Source organism: Penaeus monodon, chromosome 43 (genome assembly GCF_015228065.2).
Source record: "Penaeus monodon isolate SGIC_2016 chromosome 43, NSTDA_Pmon_1, whole genome shotgun sequence".
NCBI lineage: Eukaryota > Metazoa > Arthropoda > Malacostraca > Decapoda > Penaeidae > Penaeus > Penaeus monodon.
In genome coordinates, this window is record NC_051428.1 from 25,553,189 (window position 1) to 25,572,494 (window position 19,306).

At 38.5% G+C, this 19,306-nt stretch overlaps 1 protein-coding gene across 5 annotated transcripts in view; it reads right to left on the reverse strand.

Annotated features, from left to right (window-relative positions):
- Positions 1-729: 729 nt before the first annotated feature.
- Positions 730-19,306, reverse strand: part of LOC119568390 — a 58,693-nt gene continuing 40,116 nt past the window's right edge. For 2 of the 5 annotated variants that reach the window (XM_037916882.1, XM_037916884.1), the window contains 10 exons: positions 18,856-19,187; positions 15,956-16,075; positions 15,447-15,640; positions 12,463-15,270; positions 11,946-12,327; positions 11,273-11,533; positions 9,519-9,715; positions 6,499-6,628; positions 5,439-5,561; positions 2,504-3,629 (listed from right to left, as the gene is read on the reverse strand). In XM_037916882.1, coding sequence (XP_037772810.1) covers positions 3,402-3,629; positions 5,439-5,561; positions 6,499-6,628; positions 9,519-9,715; positions 11,273-11,533; positions 11,946-12,327; positions 12,463-15,270; positions 15,447-15,640; positions 15,956-16,075; positions 18,856-19,182 — 4,770 coding nt within the window. In that variant the 5' untranslated portion in view covers positions 19,183-19,187 and the 3' untranslated portion in view covers positions 2,504-3,401. Of the gene's footprint in view, positions 3,630-5,438; positions 5,562-6,498; positions 6,629-9,518; positions 9,716-11,272; positions 11,534-11,945; positions 12,328-12,462; positions 15,271-15,446; positions 15,641-15,955; positions 16,076-18,855; positions 19,188-19,306 lie in introns of all 5 variants that reach the window. The other 3 variants (XM_037916883.1, XM_037916885.1, XM_037916886.1) reach the window with 3 other exon arrangements.

Below are 19,306 nucleotides of genomic sequence, written 5' to 3' on the forward strand. Positions count from 1 at the left end.
ATAATATTTTGAAACATGTTGAGGTACGGGGATAGATTCTTCGTATGAACGAGTGTGGGAGGAGAGATCAATGTGGCTAGCGTGTGTGCACTGTAGTAATATCCATAAAAGTTGGGCTAAGTCATCATTCCACGTTGGAGAAACATCAAGAAGCCTGAAAGAAAAAAAAACTAATTCAAGGCGCAGAATAGATCTACTTTGATGTAAATTAACAACACATACAAATTGGATATTTCAAAATAGTATACCTAGTAGTAATCTTTTCGTAACCAAATATGATCAAGCTTTCTACTGCATGTATGGTTGCCCGTTCACTCCCTAGATGGCGTTGAAATAAGCACGCCATTTTTCTCTCGTTATAATGGGATGCCCTGTGATCTTTTACGCTACCATTTGTGTAATTGTTTTTATTTGACTTTCTTTCTGTGCACTCCATGCATTAACAACTAAAGGGGATAAAGAACATTCCTGATATTCGACACTTATTCCCACTTCATTCACTTTCCTAAGATATTCAGAGGTTTTTCACCTTTTTTTTTGAGTTTCAGCGAGTTTTTACTTGATCACATTCATGCACTTTTTTTCATATTTCTGTTTAAAACAGTGTTACACTATTATACCATCAATACTATAACCAAATTAATACATGTACATGTTACATGCTTCCATACAATTAACTTTCACTTCTTAAAAAAAGAAGAAAATTCATGGTATATACTTAAACACAACTTCTCTTCGTGTTCTCTCTTTATTTTCATCTTATTACATTATTGCTTCTTGTTAAAAGGACAAAAAATGCCATAAAATACATGTTTATCATACTCACACATGTGAGATTCCACAAACTTAAAACATGAGTCTACTGATCAGTTTTGCAGATGTACTGCAAAAGAATCCTAATTTCTCTTAAAACAGAAGTTTGTGACCTCACAGATTTAGAAAGTAACTCAAAAGAACTAATAACACTTTGGGTTGCTTGACTAGAAGGAGTATCTTTGCCAACGTGATGTTACTCAGAAATAACAAAAGAACTTGTGAAGGCTTATTCAGCAACCTCCTCACACTCACACACTCCTGGTTTAAAGTAACATCCTAATACAGTAGAAAAACAAGAGAGAACAGGGATCATGTTGTGAGGCCCACAGGCAGCTGAGTGATGGTTGGGTATCGCTGAGGACCTACCAAGCTATCACTCAGGGATTGGCACGTCACTGTTCTCCTAATGTGGCACTCATCATACACCGAGCCAACTCTAGTCCTCGCTTGAGGGCAAGTCTTCAAGTCTATTTACAGTGGCCTCGTTTTCTCCGCCATGCATGGCTGAAAGTCCTTTACTGTGCCACAAAACAGATTTCACATGCAAATCAATACACAATGAGCCCAACATATGCATAAGCAGGGGACATGATCGCCTGAGCCCATGCTTCTGCATCAACAACTCCACATTTTAAATGTTGAGCTGGAACTGTCAGAGTTAGACCTAAATCTCTAACTCTATGTGACAGGGAGCTTCATACACATTATGCTCATGACCTAACTACTCTCTTGTTTCTACTTATCAACCGCAGCGCACTAGCAAGAGGCTGGGAAGTGTGGATAGACACACGAGAGCATAGAGATAGGACATGCACTAGCGCATGAATGTTTGAGCAGAGCCAGCCACATGACTAATGCTCTGTTCACCATTGGGGAACCACTAGGGTCTTTTTTTCTTATGCTGTAACTCCTCTACCTACAGCACGAGAATTAAACTGAATGTACAAACACCCACATATGTATGTGCTGTGTTACTTTTGGAGGAGATTTTCTTTACATACTTCTATGACAATTATTCACATTGGTAAAGTAAGAATTTTTAAAAAAGTAAAGTTAATGTTATTAAGAAAATAAAATGAAAAACAAATTAGTAATAATAATAATAATAATAAAAACTTTCTTGGATGATGATGATGATGTTAATAATCATGACAATAGTAATAATAACAATGATTTTACCTAATGATGATGGTATTAATAATAGTTATAATAATAATAATAATAATAATAATAATAATAATAATAATAACAATAACAATAATAATAATGATGATGATAATAATAATAAATATGCACTGCAGCCTCCACATAGTTTCTGCTCCTTCTCTTTCAAGCGCTGCTGCTGCAAACCTGGATTACAGGAACTAGTGCAAATATCCGACCTAACAAAAAATCAGTGGACTGGATAAAATTTACCAGAAGGGTCTGTCGTACTGGCCACAAGTAAGGGAGCTTTGAAAAGAAAATGTACAAAAAGCTGTACAAAATTGGGCCAATGGGGGAAAAAAGGTTTGGATCGCTATCTACTGTTCACAACAAATATTGGAACAACACTATTGAAAAGGGTGTATAAAAGGTATGACTTTATGATTTTGTCCTTTCTGCTAACTAAAGGATACATCTCCTGACTTTTTCTAAAACAGGCCACAAGCAGTGAAGGTTATGACAAGTTCAACATTGAAGCAAGTACTTTGTTGTGTTTAATGTTGTGCATAGTACAGTGGAATTCAATGACCTTCAACATGTTGCTCATTTGTTCTTCACAAAAGTAGTACAGAATCCCTGAAATGTAGTAACTTATCACTACCTACTGCAAGAGGGCTTGGTTTAAAAAAAAAAAAAGTTTTACTCATATAAACACCACAAAATACATATTCAAACATACCAATAGGTAAATCAGAAGTAAAATGTAGACAATTACAAAATTGTACAAAATGATAATTATCAAAATGAAAACGCAAAAAAAAGAAAGAAAAAAAAAAAAAAGTGCCTTGCTTTATAAGTTTCCAGACTTACAAAACTCATATGATTCATATTCTTCCTTATGTATGCTCACAATGACAATGACATTTCCTTTTATGAATTCTCTTTTCATATAATAATAATACTGCTGATAACAATTATAACAAAGATAATGATAATAATAATAATAACAATAACAATAACAATAATAATAATAAAAATAAATAATAAAAAAAAAAAACTGTTGGAACTCATTGCTCCATAAATAGCATTATCTTCTTGCAAGAGTGTCAAGAACTGATTTGAGTGCTGCCACAGTTCCATGCAGACAGCACAACTGCTAAACAAATGTCTGAACTATTTTTCAATATGCTAAAATGTTCTTGAGCAGTTTGGCCCCAGGTGTTCCATACAACTGCAGGCAGAAACACGACGTCACCAAAAAAACATCCCACTTCACACACGCTGCCTTGTTGGTTAAGTGAGAGAGAGAGAGAGATCAAAGAAGAATAAGAAAAAGAGAGAAAAAAAAAAAAAGAAAAAAGAAAAAGAAAAAGAAAAAAATAAATTAAAAAAAAGGAAAAGAACAACACATCGTATAATCCCGACTAGGCGACACACTGTCAATAATCCGACACAGTGCCGTCTTCGTGGCCCGAGGCTGAGGCACGGTGGCGCTCGGCTTTTCTGAGGGTGTTCGGGTTGTGCTGTACTGGTGGAGGCGCGTCGCTGTTTGGCGCAGCAGCGTGCAGCTCTGCATTGGCGGTGGTTGTGTCCGTGTGGCGCCGGCGTCTCTCTCTCCTCAGTGCAGCTCGACGCCGAATAGCACGCTCGGCTTCCGCACTTTTAACCTTAAGAGAGAAAAAACTCATTTAAAATCTATATTATCTTTTTTTTTTTTATATATTTCTATTATATATAGGAGAACAAATTCTTTTAAAATCTATATTATCTTTTTATTATATATTTATATTCTCTATATTTTTTTTCCTTTAAAATCTATATCTTTTTTTCTTTTTCTTCCATATTTGGGTGTTTGTTATACTACTAATTGATCAATGAAAAGATGATTAGATTGTCATCATTATTATTATTAATATTAATCTCCTCTAACTTAATTTCTTTAAGAAGAAGGGGTAGTCAGATATGATTTTGGGAATAAGCACAACAAGCACACACATACATACATCAACAAGCTTAATCATTTATGCTTGTAGGAACAGTTTCACCCCTTGTTCATGAGTGGCATTTGCTATGGTGCCATGGTGGCATAGCACCAATGCTGTGGGTCGCACCTACTATGTTGCAATGGCGGCACAGTGCCAATGCTGCCCATACAGATATACCCGTTTGGCGGACTGCACAGCCGCCGAAAAAGCCAGCGCACATTGGGTTAAGATTTGATGATAATACCAGTAGGAAGAAACAACTCCCAGATGAGGAAAAGAAAGAAAGAAAAGAAAAAACAAACAAACAAAACATGAATCTTTCTAGAAAAATTAAAATGTTAAGAATCTGAGATGAATCAATATTTGTAAATTCTTTGAAAGGAAAAGACATTAAAAAACTCATATACCTTGGATACAAGGTATTGCAAACTAGCATTACAGGTTTAACACTCTTCCCTTGATGTGCTTTATGAATTTCAATGACAAATTATACTTAATCTGCCTGTTAATCAATTATCAACCCAATGTCTGCGGGTGGCAAGACTACAATGCCATGCCCACTGTAATAAAAGTTTATTTATTGTCTTTACACATAGATGTCTCTACAAGTGCTTAGTCACCAAGGAGTTTACCCTTTTCCTTAATTTTTTAAAAGTTTCACTTCTATTATTTCATTGTCTTTGATGTTATTAATAATCATAACATCAATAAGAATGATAACAATGCCAATATTAACCCATTGCTGATGGGCATGGCATGTATGTACATGCCATGTCCACTATGAATTTACCTTATCAATGGTTTTTACACATAGATGGCTACATTTGTACTAAGTCACTATAAGCCAATTACGAGTACTGCCTGTCTAGCCCGTTTACCCTTTTCCTTGACTGACACAAATATTCTGCGTTGTCTTATTTTGCTGTTGCTAATGTTTATAACATTATGGTAATTATGATTATAATAAAAATAACACCATTGATATTCATAGTATTAGTAATTAGAAATTAGGCTGGGTCACAAGGTCTACCAATCGACTCTTTTGGGGCTAAGAACTAGCAGAGCCATCTAAGTGCAGAGATACTTCACCAGAAAAATGAGCACAGCATTTTCCCTGGCAGCATGTGGTTCATAGTATTGGAAAGAAAAACACATTTTCCCGCCAATTCAAGGAATTGGGAAATCAGCATCAGTCACTAGGGCCAACTAGGGCTGAGCACATGTGGGGCCATCTATATGTAACAAAACTCACTAAAATCTAAAGGGGACAGTACATAAACCCACTGACACTGGGTTAAGTATATCATGTCCTTTTATTTTACCTCTGATCAATGCCTTTCTAGAATCACATCACACTGATAATGTGATCTATAATATTACAGCATAAACTGCTGCTCATGGGAGAGTAAAAATTTAAGACATTAAAGTTGCAAATTCAATGCTTAGTGCTCTCCTGCACATTAACCAATTTGATAACCATCAAATACTAACCTCTCCTAGAACATTCTTTGTTATCGTGATAAACTTCCGTTTCTTTTTCCTGGTAATGTGTTGACTACTACTGCTGCTGCCTATGCTAGGTGCCAGGGGAATGCGCTCATCAGCACATCCTGGCTGTAAAGTTACAAAGGAAAAGAGAAAATATATAAATAAAATAAAATTAGAATACAGTCAAAACAAAAATAAATATTTCCTTTCTATATACAACACAAAACCAACCTGATTATTCATTAACCTATACTGTGAATCTTGATCAGAGGTGGCCCAGATGTTGAATTTTCAATGTACATGAATGCAGATGTGGATATTTATTTTTCAGTATTTACAGATAGGGATATAGATATTTTTAGCCATCAAGAGACTGTGCCACAGATAATTGAAATTCTGAGATGCTAAGTGGGGAGTAGCAATATGAACATCATAATTCTGAGTTACATTGAGGAAACATTAGTAAATAATTAATGACCATATTTAATTTCAGTGTCTGATACTTCAAACAGCCATAGATCTCATTATAATGCTTCATCACTTTTCTTAACCTCTTTCTGCCGGGCCACACCTATAGCCAACATAACAAACTGGCTGATCTACTGGGTACGGCTATAGGCAAGATGATGCACTAGAGCGCGTCGAGCAGGAAAGTCCACTACATGTAGCAGACTCCCAGGCCAAATGGAAGGATGGTTGCCAGAAGTCTCCAGAGTCAGTGAGGCTGAGAAATTTCTGATACTGTCCTTGAGGGTTTAATAAAGACAAATTGCACTTATTGCACATATGTATACAATATACTGAAGTGTATAATGTGAATAATGTCCTAGTTAGAGAAATTATAGTAACCTCACCCCCTCCCTCTCTCTAACATGTCTAGTGTCTTATAATGCAAGATATCTGCATAGATGAATGCAAATGCAGATGTTGATGTGGATGCTAAAAGTGATGCTGATGCAGATTTGGATATCTGGTCCACCTCTAATCATGATCATTACTATACTGTAATCAAACCTTTCTTATTTCTTAAACCCTGACCTTAAACCATTTGATCTTGACCTACCTTACTCTCACAGGATGACCCGAGGGTAGGGAAGTCCATCTCGGAGTCTATTTCAAAGGAGGAACTATGGTGCTCGGCTCTGTCCACTTCGCTGTGTACTGCACCTTCACTCTTGTTGCGCCGTCTACGTCTGTTCAGAGAACAGGAGGGTGGGGAAGAGAAAAGACATGCATGTAAGTTATGATACCCTACAACTTGTCCTTCTCTTAAACTGTAAGTGATACACCAGCACGAGTTACAATTTTTAAGGTAATTTTCTAAAATTTTGCCAAGATATTATCCACTGTCCACAATTAAGGACAACACTATACTTTTTCAAAAGAATAATAAATGTTTGTCATACAACTGTATATAAGTGCAGACACCTAAGACATGATAAAAACACAGGAGAGCAAGGGGAATATCCCTCCCTTCAGCATGAACTAAGAGAGAGAGGGATGAGCACAGGTCTTGTTAGAAGGCACACTTGATCACAGCTTCCATTTCCTACATCTACTACCCTCAATGTCAAATATGAAGCTCAAAACTTCTCTAATTTCTTCAAATTATGACCAGACTACAGAAAAAGAAAGCCGATTTTACTATGGCTCTTAAGGATAAAACGGGACTGTTAATCACTACTTCAAGAACCAATTCATAGTGATGGTCAGAGCATCCCATCTACAAAGTATTCAAAGGGGGTTCAAACCATGAGGGAAAGGGATAACCAACAATGGGAGAGAACCAGGACAACACTTGATAACAAAGACAAAGGTAACTTCCATTAGTCTGGTTAGTAAAAATGAGATAAGAATGTATGCAACACTATTAAACAACATAAGCTTCCTTCTTAAAGAGGGAGCCACCAACACGTAATATCAATTATTGCAACAAATTATTAAATAATAATAATAAAAAAAAAAGATGAGTCAGATTATGTCAACAGAAGCCTGGGTGTTTGTTATATGGTATGGTGAAGGTACCCTTTGTAGTGAACTAATTTTATTAATACCAGCAAAGCAGCAGTGACAGAAAAGTAATGATTCCTAGGTAAAGTATGGAAGAAAAAACAAACAAACAAAAAGAAAAGTGTTGGGTTTCAATCTGCTGTTCCCATTCTAATTTTCTGTATGAGCAAACTAAGTTTTATTAAATTAAATTTAATAAAAGAATATTACACAGCTTCATCAAACTACTTCATATAAAAGGAAAAATATTTAGCAATGTGTATCAATTTTTTAATGCAAATATAGATTTTTCCAGCTCTAGCTTGGGTTTACCGCTGAAATGAAGTGGGTAGGAGTCTACAAGCACTGTACTTGTTTACATGGTTTTAGACACAAGAAGGCATTCCAATATATAGAATTTTATTTTAATGAATAACCCATTTCCTTCTTAATGTGATGAGTGAGTAAAGCAACCACCAAAAATCATACTTTACTATACAGACTTTTCAACAGACAACTTTGAAAAAATGGGTAGTGATAAACCAGCATTTTTCTGACCCTGTATACTTTTTCTTTCTTTCTTTCTTTTTTCTTTTTAAGTTATTCTGCAATAGAGGGCTGAGGGGGATGGCATGGTCTTTGTGCTTCTTCTCCCTCTTGGTTATGCCAAAGGTTCTCACATAAATGTATGACTTCGATCATTCCTTCTATGAAAGAATGAATATATACCATGATTTTTTGTAGAAATGAGACAAGATATGTAACTCTCACGGCCTAAAATACCAGAAACATGGTAGCAATTCTGGGAACTGCTAAACTATTGCATATCTGTTGTCAAAATCCAATATCAATATGAACCATGTAAATTGTAGAAACAAAGAATTTCCGAGTAATCAGTCAGTTTCACTGTACTTGGCAGAATCTAAAATTTTCATGCAAAAACATCACAGTTAAGAGTAACCTATTTTATCTGTAGAGGATATGCTATAAATGTAAGCCTTGATAATAATAATAATAATAATAATAATAATAATAATAATAAAATACATAGTATGTAAGATTTCTTTGTCTGTCTTTTTCTGAAAAACAAAAATAATTAAGAGTGTGTAAATGGTAGGATGTGTGGGAATCAAGAAACAAAAACAACAAGAAACCTATGTTATTTGGACTTGTCTAAAATGGCCACAGCTTCATAATGGACATGAAATATAATGCCATAAAAATTATCAACTGGTTGCAACTTTGCAAGTCTTCTGCATCCAAAAGGCACACTTGTGCTATTCCCTAACACTGATGGGTGAAGTGTAAGCTCCTTTACTCATGCACTGCTTACAAGATCCACATTCACTTATAAATAAGCTTATCAAAAGTTAATTATATGTAGGAAAGGGAAAATCCTCCAAACACAAAGTACTCACCAAGCGACGTGAAGTATTTATGAACATTACTCATACTACCAATTAAACCATTAAAAGACTGAGACATCCATTGCAAAATATAATTAAATAACTATGCACAAGGCAAGAGTACTTGGAACTCTCACATTAAGATTATTTTAGCTTTGCAAGCATACTCCCTTTTAAGGTGATATGAAAATATATTCAAATGGAATATCACTGAATACCACCTTCAAGTTAAATCAACTACCAAGTTCTTCATTACACAAACACTGTTTACAGTGCTAAAATTGTCTCTAAAATGGGTAAGTAGTATAACAGGGCAAACTAAGTTGGTAAGTGTATTTGTCTGACCATTAAACCACTAACTCTTGTTAAAACAAATTCCATGGCAGGATTTGTTAAAGGTAAACATGGCAATAAATTCCATCAATCCCGATGCTTTTGTATTTCTCCAATTGGTTCATGTCTCAATGTCTCTTGGCTAGCCTTCATGCAAACCAGAAATGACTTTAGAAGTAAATGACTTTAGAATTGTTTTGTGCATCTAGCCTATAACATTTTACAGAGAAGAAAAGAGAAAAAAGAAAGACAAGAAAAAAGAAGAAAGAATGATAGAAAACCATGCCCTGATTAGAAGAAAAATAATAAGTAGAGAGAGAGGATGAGGTGATGAGAGGTATTAGTAGCCACATACAGGGGGTAGCCGTGCAGGAAGGGGCAGGTGATGCCCTTCAGGCAAGAGCCCTCTTCCCAGAACCTGCAGGTAATGGACGACAGGTCGTGAGAGAATTTGCAGTCACTGCGACGACAGCTTCCTTCCATAAAGAAGGTACAGGGCCGCCGAGAAGGGGGTATCCACCTCCCTGGCCTTGGCTTTCGTGGTAATTGGACCTGCAGAAAGGATAGATTACATAAGTCATTTCGGAAGGTAACAAAGTAAGCCACTTCTTCATTAAGCTAAAAAGATAAACAATATATAAGATACAACTATTTCTTAGGGTAACTATACAGCTTGTTTCAGAAACCAATTAAAGATTTGTTAATTGGAAAATGAAGTGTTTAATCCTCTCTGCAGTGAGTTTCCCTTAATGACCAGTTAATTATGGCAATTGTATACAAGCTTGCTAATTTCTAGTGTCTGAATTTATGCTTGAGGTAATGGCAGATTATAACATTAATCAGAAATGGTAGCTGCAATGGGCTGACATGATAAATTAATGTCTATCTATAGTACATACTAATAATATACTACATGTGGACTATATTTACTACAGAAAAAAAAACAAGGGAATACTGGCAATTAAAGTCACTGCTAGTGCAATACTTTGGAATATTTCAGTAACAATACAGGATTTTAGCACAAGCAGCTTGCTTACATCAACACCATCTGCCTTTTTTAAATTAAGTTAACAACTACTGCAATACTGAGGAGTCTTAATTTGTTTCATATTCCTAATGATATTCTCCTCTTTAAACAAAGCTACTGTTCCAATCCCTCATCAGCCTTAAATTTAACATAAATATCTTCAACTTCTACTGGTTAAAGAAGGTGAAGTAATCCTTTCATTCTAATCTGGATTAAAAGGCATGAAAATTGAGCTCAGTTATTGCCTAACCAATTGGATCCGGATACTTCACTGGCCCAAAATTCGGGCATTAGCTTTACATGAGTGTGGGGCTTGTAGATCAGGTGCGCACAAACACGCATGTGTGGTGCCAAGCCCCCATGACTCCCCTTTGCAGTGTTATCTTCTCTTTTTCTGTACAAGTGTCTTTATTTTTTTTTGCCATTTTCCAATGTCTATATTTGTTATTTGGTTTGATTTATCAAGATGGTAATAAACTATTTTTCTTGCACAACCTCCATATCATCTCTCTTGGTAGTCCATAACTCAGTGCAATAATAGTAACATCTCCCACCCCCTCCCCCATATTACTCAATTTCCTCCAATGCAACCTGTGCCACGTGTCATGACAGCCAGGTATAGGATACTGAGCATTGAAATGGCAACCTTCATGGAGCCGACAGTACGTTCTACACTTGTATATCAATAGAAATAATGCAAAGGCCTGTTCCTAAATGCCCACTGAGTCTAGTCACCCTCCAAGACCTTTGTGCACTCATGGGAAATCATTCCAATCATCCAATATTCTCATGAGTGAAAGTTTGCATCACCACAACCCTTAGCCAAAATTTCCCATGACATTATGTTCATGTCACATGAGGCCAATTTTTTTCATGATGTGATGGTCATGTCATCTCAATCATAGGGATTAATAATTCATCTATAAAGAAGAAAGTATTGTTCTTAGACTAAATGGCTCTGAAAAAAGGAACTAAAAGTAAGCAGATGGCAGAGATACCAACATATGACTTCAGTTATTACAAATGGAGTAGTTTACAAAGTTAGGGAGGGAGGGGCAAGCTTCTAAACATCCTAAACCCACCTTATAAGGAATACCACTCTTTTTCCACTCGTCTTCTAATTCACTAGAGAAACGTATAGCAGTGGGGTGGCCTGATGGCAGATCAGGCAGGGACCCTCCAAGGCGCTGAGTGGCAGGTTCCGTGGCACCAAATATCTGGTCATAGAGGGTGTCGTCCAGGTACTCCACAGGGATGGTATACGTTGTGCCATCCTCTGTCTCGTACAAGAGAACCTCTCCACTTTCCCCATCATCATCATCCCCTAATCCATCTGGACACTCCTGTAATATCACAGAAAAGATTAATGATGGCAGAGATTTTGGTAGTGCGAACTTTCCTAGTCCTCAAGACTAAGACTTGTTAACGGTTTGCCTCTTCTCTTCAAAACCCCAGAAACTAAAATCATACTTTAGTCTGATAAGTTATGCAGTGCCTTCTATTCTTAATAATGAACATGATTACCAGAATAAATTCAACCTTGTAAAGACACTCCATTGAAAATGAATAACAGATAATGAATATACCTCTCCAACGTTCTAAAAAATTGAACATACAATCCAAGTTCTTGAAGTGGTTTACTATACAATATTCTGTACATTACACAGAATACATAATGTCAACTGTGGGAAGAGGAATGTGGGAAAGGTAGGAGTAGCAACAGAAGTAGTGCTAGGATCAGGAATTCCCTCTTACCTCGTCATCAGGGTCTCCAGAGGTCTGGGGTTCCCACTCAAAGCCATCATTGAGCTCCCATCCTGGAGCCAAATCATCCAGGTCCTCTCGCTCAAGGTCTTCCCCCTTAAACTTATAATCGGGAATAACAGAAGGTGTAGTCTTGCTCACAGGATTTCCTGAACTACATTTTTTTAGCCGTTCATGCAGGGGACGGGGTGAATGGTGGTCTGGTAGCAGGGAGCGGCCACTAGGTAGATGGGTTTGGCAGTGAGAGAGGTTGCTTGAGGTCTGAGCATGAACTGCTCCCAAGAGTTCATCTGCCTCTTGGTCAACTTCTAACCTTAACTCTGGACAAACCCCCGGGATATCTATATTATTACTGCTGCTAGCTTCATCACTCCTGAAAAAAATAGGAAAAAGGAGTTAGCAGATATTGATGAATGTTACAAAGATAGCTATACAAATTGTCTACTTTCACATGTGTAAAATGCACATACATTCAATTGTATAAACATTTACTACATGTAACACTCACCTTTTACTAAAACTGACTTCTTGAAGTAGAGTACGATGATGGCTTGCCAATGACTTCTCTGCCCAAAGCTGGTCCCTTCTATTTTTCACACTGCTTTCCATACTACATGTGCTTCCAGGTTTCCAAGGACTGACTTCTGCTAGAGAAGACATGACACTGCAGTTTTCGGGAATATGAGTTGTTGGATTAGTTATAATATACATTTTAGATCTGCCCGTATCTGGATCAGTATTATCTATAGCATGTGGATTTGCATCTGTCCAAAGAGCTTGAAGATTAGGGATGGATGCGGGGAAGGATGGGGAAGCTGAAGGGCTGTCGCAATGCCAGAGAGAAGCTAGTGCCTCCGACCTCTGATTCATCATCACTTCAGCAGGGGTCTCAAAGTGACCCTCACTGCTCCAGCCTATAGCGCCACCTTCCCCTCCCCTGCTTAGCCAGGCACTGCTAGAGAGGCCAGCTCCCTCCAGCTCATGCAAATGGGGCCATCCGTCTCCTCTATCGCAGTCTGTGTTGATATGCCATATATTTCTTGGGAAGGAAGTTTCTGATGTTTGGATCTCATTCTTCCAAATTTGGGCCAAGTTTTTGTTATCTGGGAAGTCCTGGTGTTGGAACTCAAACACATCTGGCTCCTCATCCTGGCTGTGGCCAAAGCCTTCAATGATCCCACTCGTTTCATAGGACACTCGCTTCTCATTGATGGTGGAGGACCTCCCATTAGTGGTGGTAGTTGCTGTCTCTGTTTGGCAGAACTTCTCATTATTGACTACTTTGAATTTAGGTATTAATGCAACAGCTGGATATGGGTTATGGGATACGAGTTCTTCCTCCTCATCTGGTGGAGCAACCTTAGGCACAGGTTCCTTGTACACCATGTACTTCTTGGGTGAACCTTCAAGAAGGTCACTCTCCAGGAATAAGGCCCCACTGCTTGTCCTCTGGAACGGCAGATCCGGCCGCTCTGAGTTGATGATGAACATCGTCCCGTCCTCATAGTGGTCATCAGCTGTGCTACCAATGCTTTCCTGACGGATGGGCCTGAAGTGTGTTCGAGGAGAAGTGAGCAGGTTTTCCTCATCCTGGCCGAGGGGTAAAGTGTCCATACTCCCAAGGTGTCCAGCATGGCTATGGCCCAACAACATACTTTCGGTAAGGGGGTCAGGAGGAGCCCCAAGTTCTGTGCTTTTGCCACGAGGAACCACCATGGAGAACCCACTGCTTTCAGTGTGATGCAGATCAGCCTGAGGCCCTGTTGGGCCAGACGGCAGTTGCTTCAGCAGTGAGCTGTCCAGAGCGCTTTCTTCTTGTGACTCATAACTTTTACAAACATCTTCCACAAGGGCCATCATCTTCTCATGTTCTGAATCTGTTCGAACTCCTTCGCCACTATTATTTTCAGATATATATTCTAAGTTACAATTATTTACACTAGGGTCCTCAAACACACCTTCCAGGCCTAGAGTATTTTCCCATAGATTTTCCAAGCCTAGCTTCATGAATGACTCACATAATTTATTCTCCAGCTCCTCAGTTGTGTGGCAGCTGTCACTTTTTCTACTCTCTAAAATGTTGCTGAGGTGTGGATCCTCTATGCAAGCTGACAAGGTGCCTTCACTGCCAGAGATATTGTTGGCATTACAGTCAGACCAAATGGACTTTTCTAGGCTACTGGTCAGGTGAATGAGGGCACTGGCATCCTTTCCAGCATCAACCTTGTGACTCTCCTGTGGGCTTTGGCAACTAATGTTACACAGGAGAGGGTCAGTTTGGGTGATGAGATCAAGGGCTTGCCAAGACTGACTCTGCTGCCATCCTTCAATATTTGATATCAAAGATGCATGGACAGTTTCACTGCACGGTATCTGCTCTATGGCAGCCAAGTCTTGGGTCCCATGTGGGTCAGGGAAGCCCAAGCCACATATGGCAGTGTAGAGAGTCAGTTCCTCCATAGAAGGAGGATCCCATACATGTTCTCCCTGACCATGGCTCAGATGTTCACTTGCCTGGCCCCACACCTGTGCCACCGTATCCGAAATTTTCCTCTCTAACTGCCGCACACTCTCAGCCTCCTGGTCTACTGCTGTATAGGGATATGTCTCAACGTCGCTACTGGAGCCACTGGTGCCCCCTGAGGTGCTTCCACGCTCAAAGAGACGGCCACCCCCGCTCGATGGTGGCACACCACTCTCATGTTGATTTGCCTCCATTAACAAGTCTCCCATGCACTCCCACTCTTCCTGGCTTGCCCTGTTCTTCTCCTGCATAGCTGATCCATAACTCTTATCACTTTTGTCTCCTTTCCCCTTTTCCTGATCCTGCTCACCCTTGTCTCGGTCTTCAGAACTCTCACGTGAACTTGTGTCCCCAATGTAGCCTTCCCCAATGTCCTCGTCCAAGAGAGGGCCCAGGAACTTCTTCCTCCTCCTCTCGCCGCTGCGCTCATGTTCCGAGGCACTATCTGTGTCGTAGCTCTCGCTCAACTTGGAATCACGGTGCTTGGAGGCTGCATGCCATGTGAATGACACATGGTGATGTCTCCTGCTGCCCTCATGACCCTCAGGCACATCAAACTTAGCCTCCACTTCCTTCTTCTTCTCCTTCTCACGACCTTTCTTGCGGTGAGAGCGAGGCATCTTACTACTGCTCAGCTTTAGGGTTTCACGACTTGAGGAAAATGAAGGCTTCTGGTTCTCCCAAACACATGAGCATAGTGCCTTTCCTGGCTGCCATTGCTTCTCGTGGATGCAGTTCTCTTTGCAGTTCTCTTTACAGTTTTTACTTAGGGGTGGAAAGGCTGCATAATACCTAAAAAGAGAGGCATCTTTGTAAAAGTATGAAAACTACAGATTACAGATTCACTCATTATTCATATATCATAGCCCTTTTTTTGGTACATCATATACTGCTAAAAGAAAAGTAATATATGGAAATAATATAAAATAAATAACTACTAGAACTTTTCTCACTTGCCAAACACTCACTTCTCAGCTTGTTCTTCTGGCGTTGATGTTGATGCCGAGTCATCTGTGTCATTAATGCTCTCTTGTGATCCTCCTTTCCGTGCTATGGATTTGTTATTACAAGGGGTGGTGCTGTTAGTCACGTTGTGCTCGTTTTCTGCAGCAGTCTTAAGGCGTACACAGAGTTCTTCTATGAGGCTCTCTAGATCATATCGCTGTCAATCAGAAAAAAAATGGGAGATATGACAAAGAGCTTGAATGTGAATGAGAGAGAGGGAGAGAAAATACAGAGGAACGGTTCTCTTTAAGAAAAAGAAAATGGTACAAAAACTATACACAGTAATATCAGCTCTAGAAGGGAATGTGTTTCCTTGACTCAGGTTATACACCCGATATAAAAAATCCCTCATGCTAGCATATATCCCTTGCAAAGTTGCATATATCAAAGGTGGCAAAACAATCTGGCCAGGGTGGCAAGGGTATTGCTGCATGGGTGACTCAATTCATCGCTTAAGTGCATTGTGCTTTACCTCATCAGAAGCAGACATGAGGCACTGAAGGGCTGCCACCTTCTGCAGTTGCTCTGAGGTCAGAATACGCTGTTTCTGGCGAACCTTGTAACGCTTTCGAGCACGACGACTTCCTCCACGCTATAAGGTGGGCAAGAACCTTAACATGTCACTCCCAAATTATCTAGTCTCCCTGAGATACTATCATGTATGCATGTATATACAATTATATAATATATATATATATATATATATATATATATATATATATATATATATATATATATTATATTTTTTGTGTGTGGTGTGTGTGTGTGTGTTGTGTGTGTGTTTGGTGTGGTGTGTGTGTGTGTGTGTGTGTGTTGTGTTGGTTGTGTTGTGTGTGTGTGTTGTGTGTGGTGTGTGGGGTGTGTTGTGTGTGTGTGTTGTGTGGTGTGTGTGTGTGTGTGTGTGTGTGTGTGTGTGTGTGTGTGTGTGTGTGTGTGTGTGTGTGTGTGTGTGTGTGTGTATGTGTGTGTGTGTGTGTGTATGTGGTGTGTGTGTGTGTTGTGTATGTGTGTGTGTGTGTGTGTGTGTGTGTGTGTGTGGTATATATGCGTGTGTGTGTGTATATATGCGTGTGTGTGTGTGTGTGTGTGTGTGTGTGTGTGTGTGTGTGTGTGTGTGTGTGTGTGTGTGTGTGTGTGTGTGTGTGTGTGTGTGTGTGTGTGTGTGTGTGTGTGTGTGTGCGCGCGCGCGTGTGTGTGTATAAATATATATACAGACATACTCAGACTGTTCTTATAGTATCACAGTATTTTATTCTCTTTTTATATTATGAGAAACAATAAGTGAATATGTTCAAAAATGTTAATGACCATTAGCTTGTATCATATTTACCACAGCATAGAGATAAAACAATCACAGACTTTATAGCAACAAAATATCCACGCAATTACATAACAATGATAAACTTCCAAGTGATGCTTTTTCTCGTTTAAGGATATTAGATCATGATGCTACACTAAGAGTAGATCTTAATAAAGAGAAGAGAAATTGTGAAGCAAGAAAAAAAGGTGAAAGAAGAAAGAAAACTTCTATTTTTATATTTTCTTTGGTAATAGTAATTATGGCATATAATATATAGATTTTGCTATATTCTAAATCATACACCAATTGCCTAGGCTGACATTTAATACCTTAAAAAAATTAGGATCACTAGAAGGTAAACAACACATAAATCTAAGACAAACAAAGATGTGTATATACATATTAACCTTACACATATTTGGCTTGAATCCTATATTCCTACAATACTCAGACATATACTGTTACAGGTTTTAAGACATGTAGGTCCCTACTGTTACCCACAAGAGTTAAAACTAGCAAGATTAAAGAAAATATGGATAGTATTTATCACTCAATCATTCACTGGCACAGCAAGAGGCATAGGCTTTTGTGTCCTCACTCACCCACCTCCCATACCTATAGATACATAATTCACCCACCCACCACCATACCTAAAGATACATAATTAATATATGTATATATATATAGACACACATTCATGTCAATGCAAGTATATACAAAAATGAGGAAAATAATTATACAATACATTTAGAAGGAAGTGATATGTTTGTAATAATACTTTTAGTTATCACCACCTGAATAAAATTAAACAGACATATCTACGTACAAGCTTAATTACATGAACATATTTGTGGATTTAAATGCACAAAGTTGTTTTATAATAAATGCAACACTAAGAATATCCGGACATGTCTCATTTGTAAAACGAAAAGAAGTAATTCAAAAAAACAAAATTAAATTTCCAAGAACTGATGTATTTGAATTATTACAATTAATATTACAAATAAAACAAAACATATACTAATTTTGTTAATATTTCTGTACTTGGAGGAATACATGCTTAACCCACTGACCCCAAGAGGATATGCATGCCACGTCCACTGATTTTAGTTTATTAATTTTGGCTCCACAAGAACTTAAGTCACCAAAGAGTCAGTTACTAGTCCTACCTATCTCACCTGTTTATCCTTGTTTTTAAAAATATATATATATTTTTTATTGCTATTAGTATTTCTAACATGTTCCTAATGCCAACAATAATAACACAGTTAATATTAATATCATTTGGGGGGAAAAAAAGTGAACTGAGGTCATGTAGAGCCTACTAACTGCCTCCTTGAAAACTGAGCACATATGGTGCCACCTCTGTGAAAACCAAATTCAAAAAAACTACAAGGATCTATGTGTACTTGATACCAATGGGTTAATCTAGCAACATTGGAAAAACATTTTGGAAGAAGAGAGAAAGAGAAAATATTAGGATATCAAAAGTTCATGAGGTTTCCTTTAGCTGCTTCTTCCATGGTAAGAGCCATAATTAATGTCATTGCAACATGCGAGCCTCTGCCCTATGTAATCACCCTAAAAAGATAATTATGTGATAATGTGACAATATACAAATATGGTGGTTAGGTCCTATATGAAACTGGGCACGTTAACTGAAAAGCTCCTGATAACGAATAAAAAAACTATAGAATGTAAGGATAAGAAAAGACAAAGAAGAACAAGAGTAAGAAAAAATATACCTTCTTTTCTGGCACTGCTTACTGCCTCTCCCCAAGCGAGTCAGAGAAGGAAAAATTTCTCCTGATATTTATTTATTTTGGCCAACATGTGAATCACTTTAAATGATATTAACCAATAAAAGCCAAGGCTAAAAATGGGAAGCAATATAGCTCGAGTTCCAAAGACTATAACCAGCAGTCCTGGAAATTAAATAAACATTCACTAGAATCTATCTACTATTAAAAATCAGTGCACTAAAATCTGCAACAGACACAAAACTACAAGTATACATGCCCCATATATTAAAAAATAATAAAAAAGGCTAACAAAATTAGCAATAAAATCACCTGCTGTGTTGAAAACGTAGCAAAGTCAGGAAGATCAGCGTCAGGATGCGCGGTGTGCCCTAGGAGATCGTCCAGGTCTAGGTCGCGCAGGTCAAAGTCATCCAGGTGGCGCCGAGAGAGGGGGTGCTGGTAGTTGCCCGTGCCGATGGGCGAGCAGGTGGAAGCAGAGATGGGTGTCGTAGGGGCAGGATGGGGACAGTAGTGGTGGTGGAGGAGGGAGAGGAGGGTGTGCGCATAAGTGGGTCCTGGGATGCCACGCTCCTCCAGTTCCCCACACAGCCACTCCACCACCAGTGATGGCGCCCACTCACACCGTACAAGCTTCATAACAACTGTGTGGAGGTTTACCATGGATTAGGGTTCAGAATTTCTGGGAGTTAGGAAGGCTGTTTGTGGCTTTTGATTTATAAAATAAAGCACATTAGCCATACAGCTTCTTTTGAGATCTGAA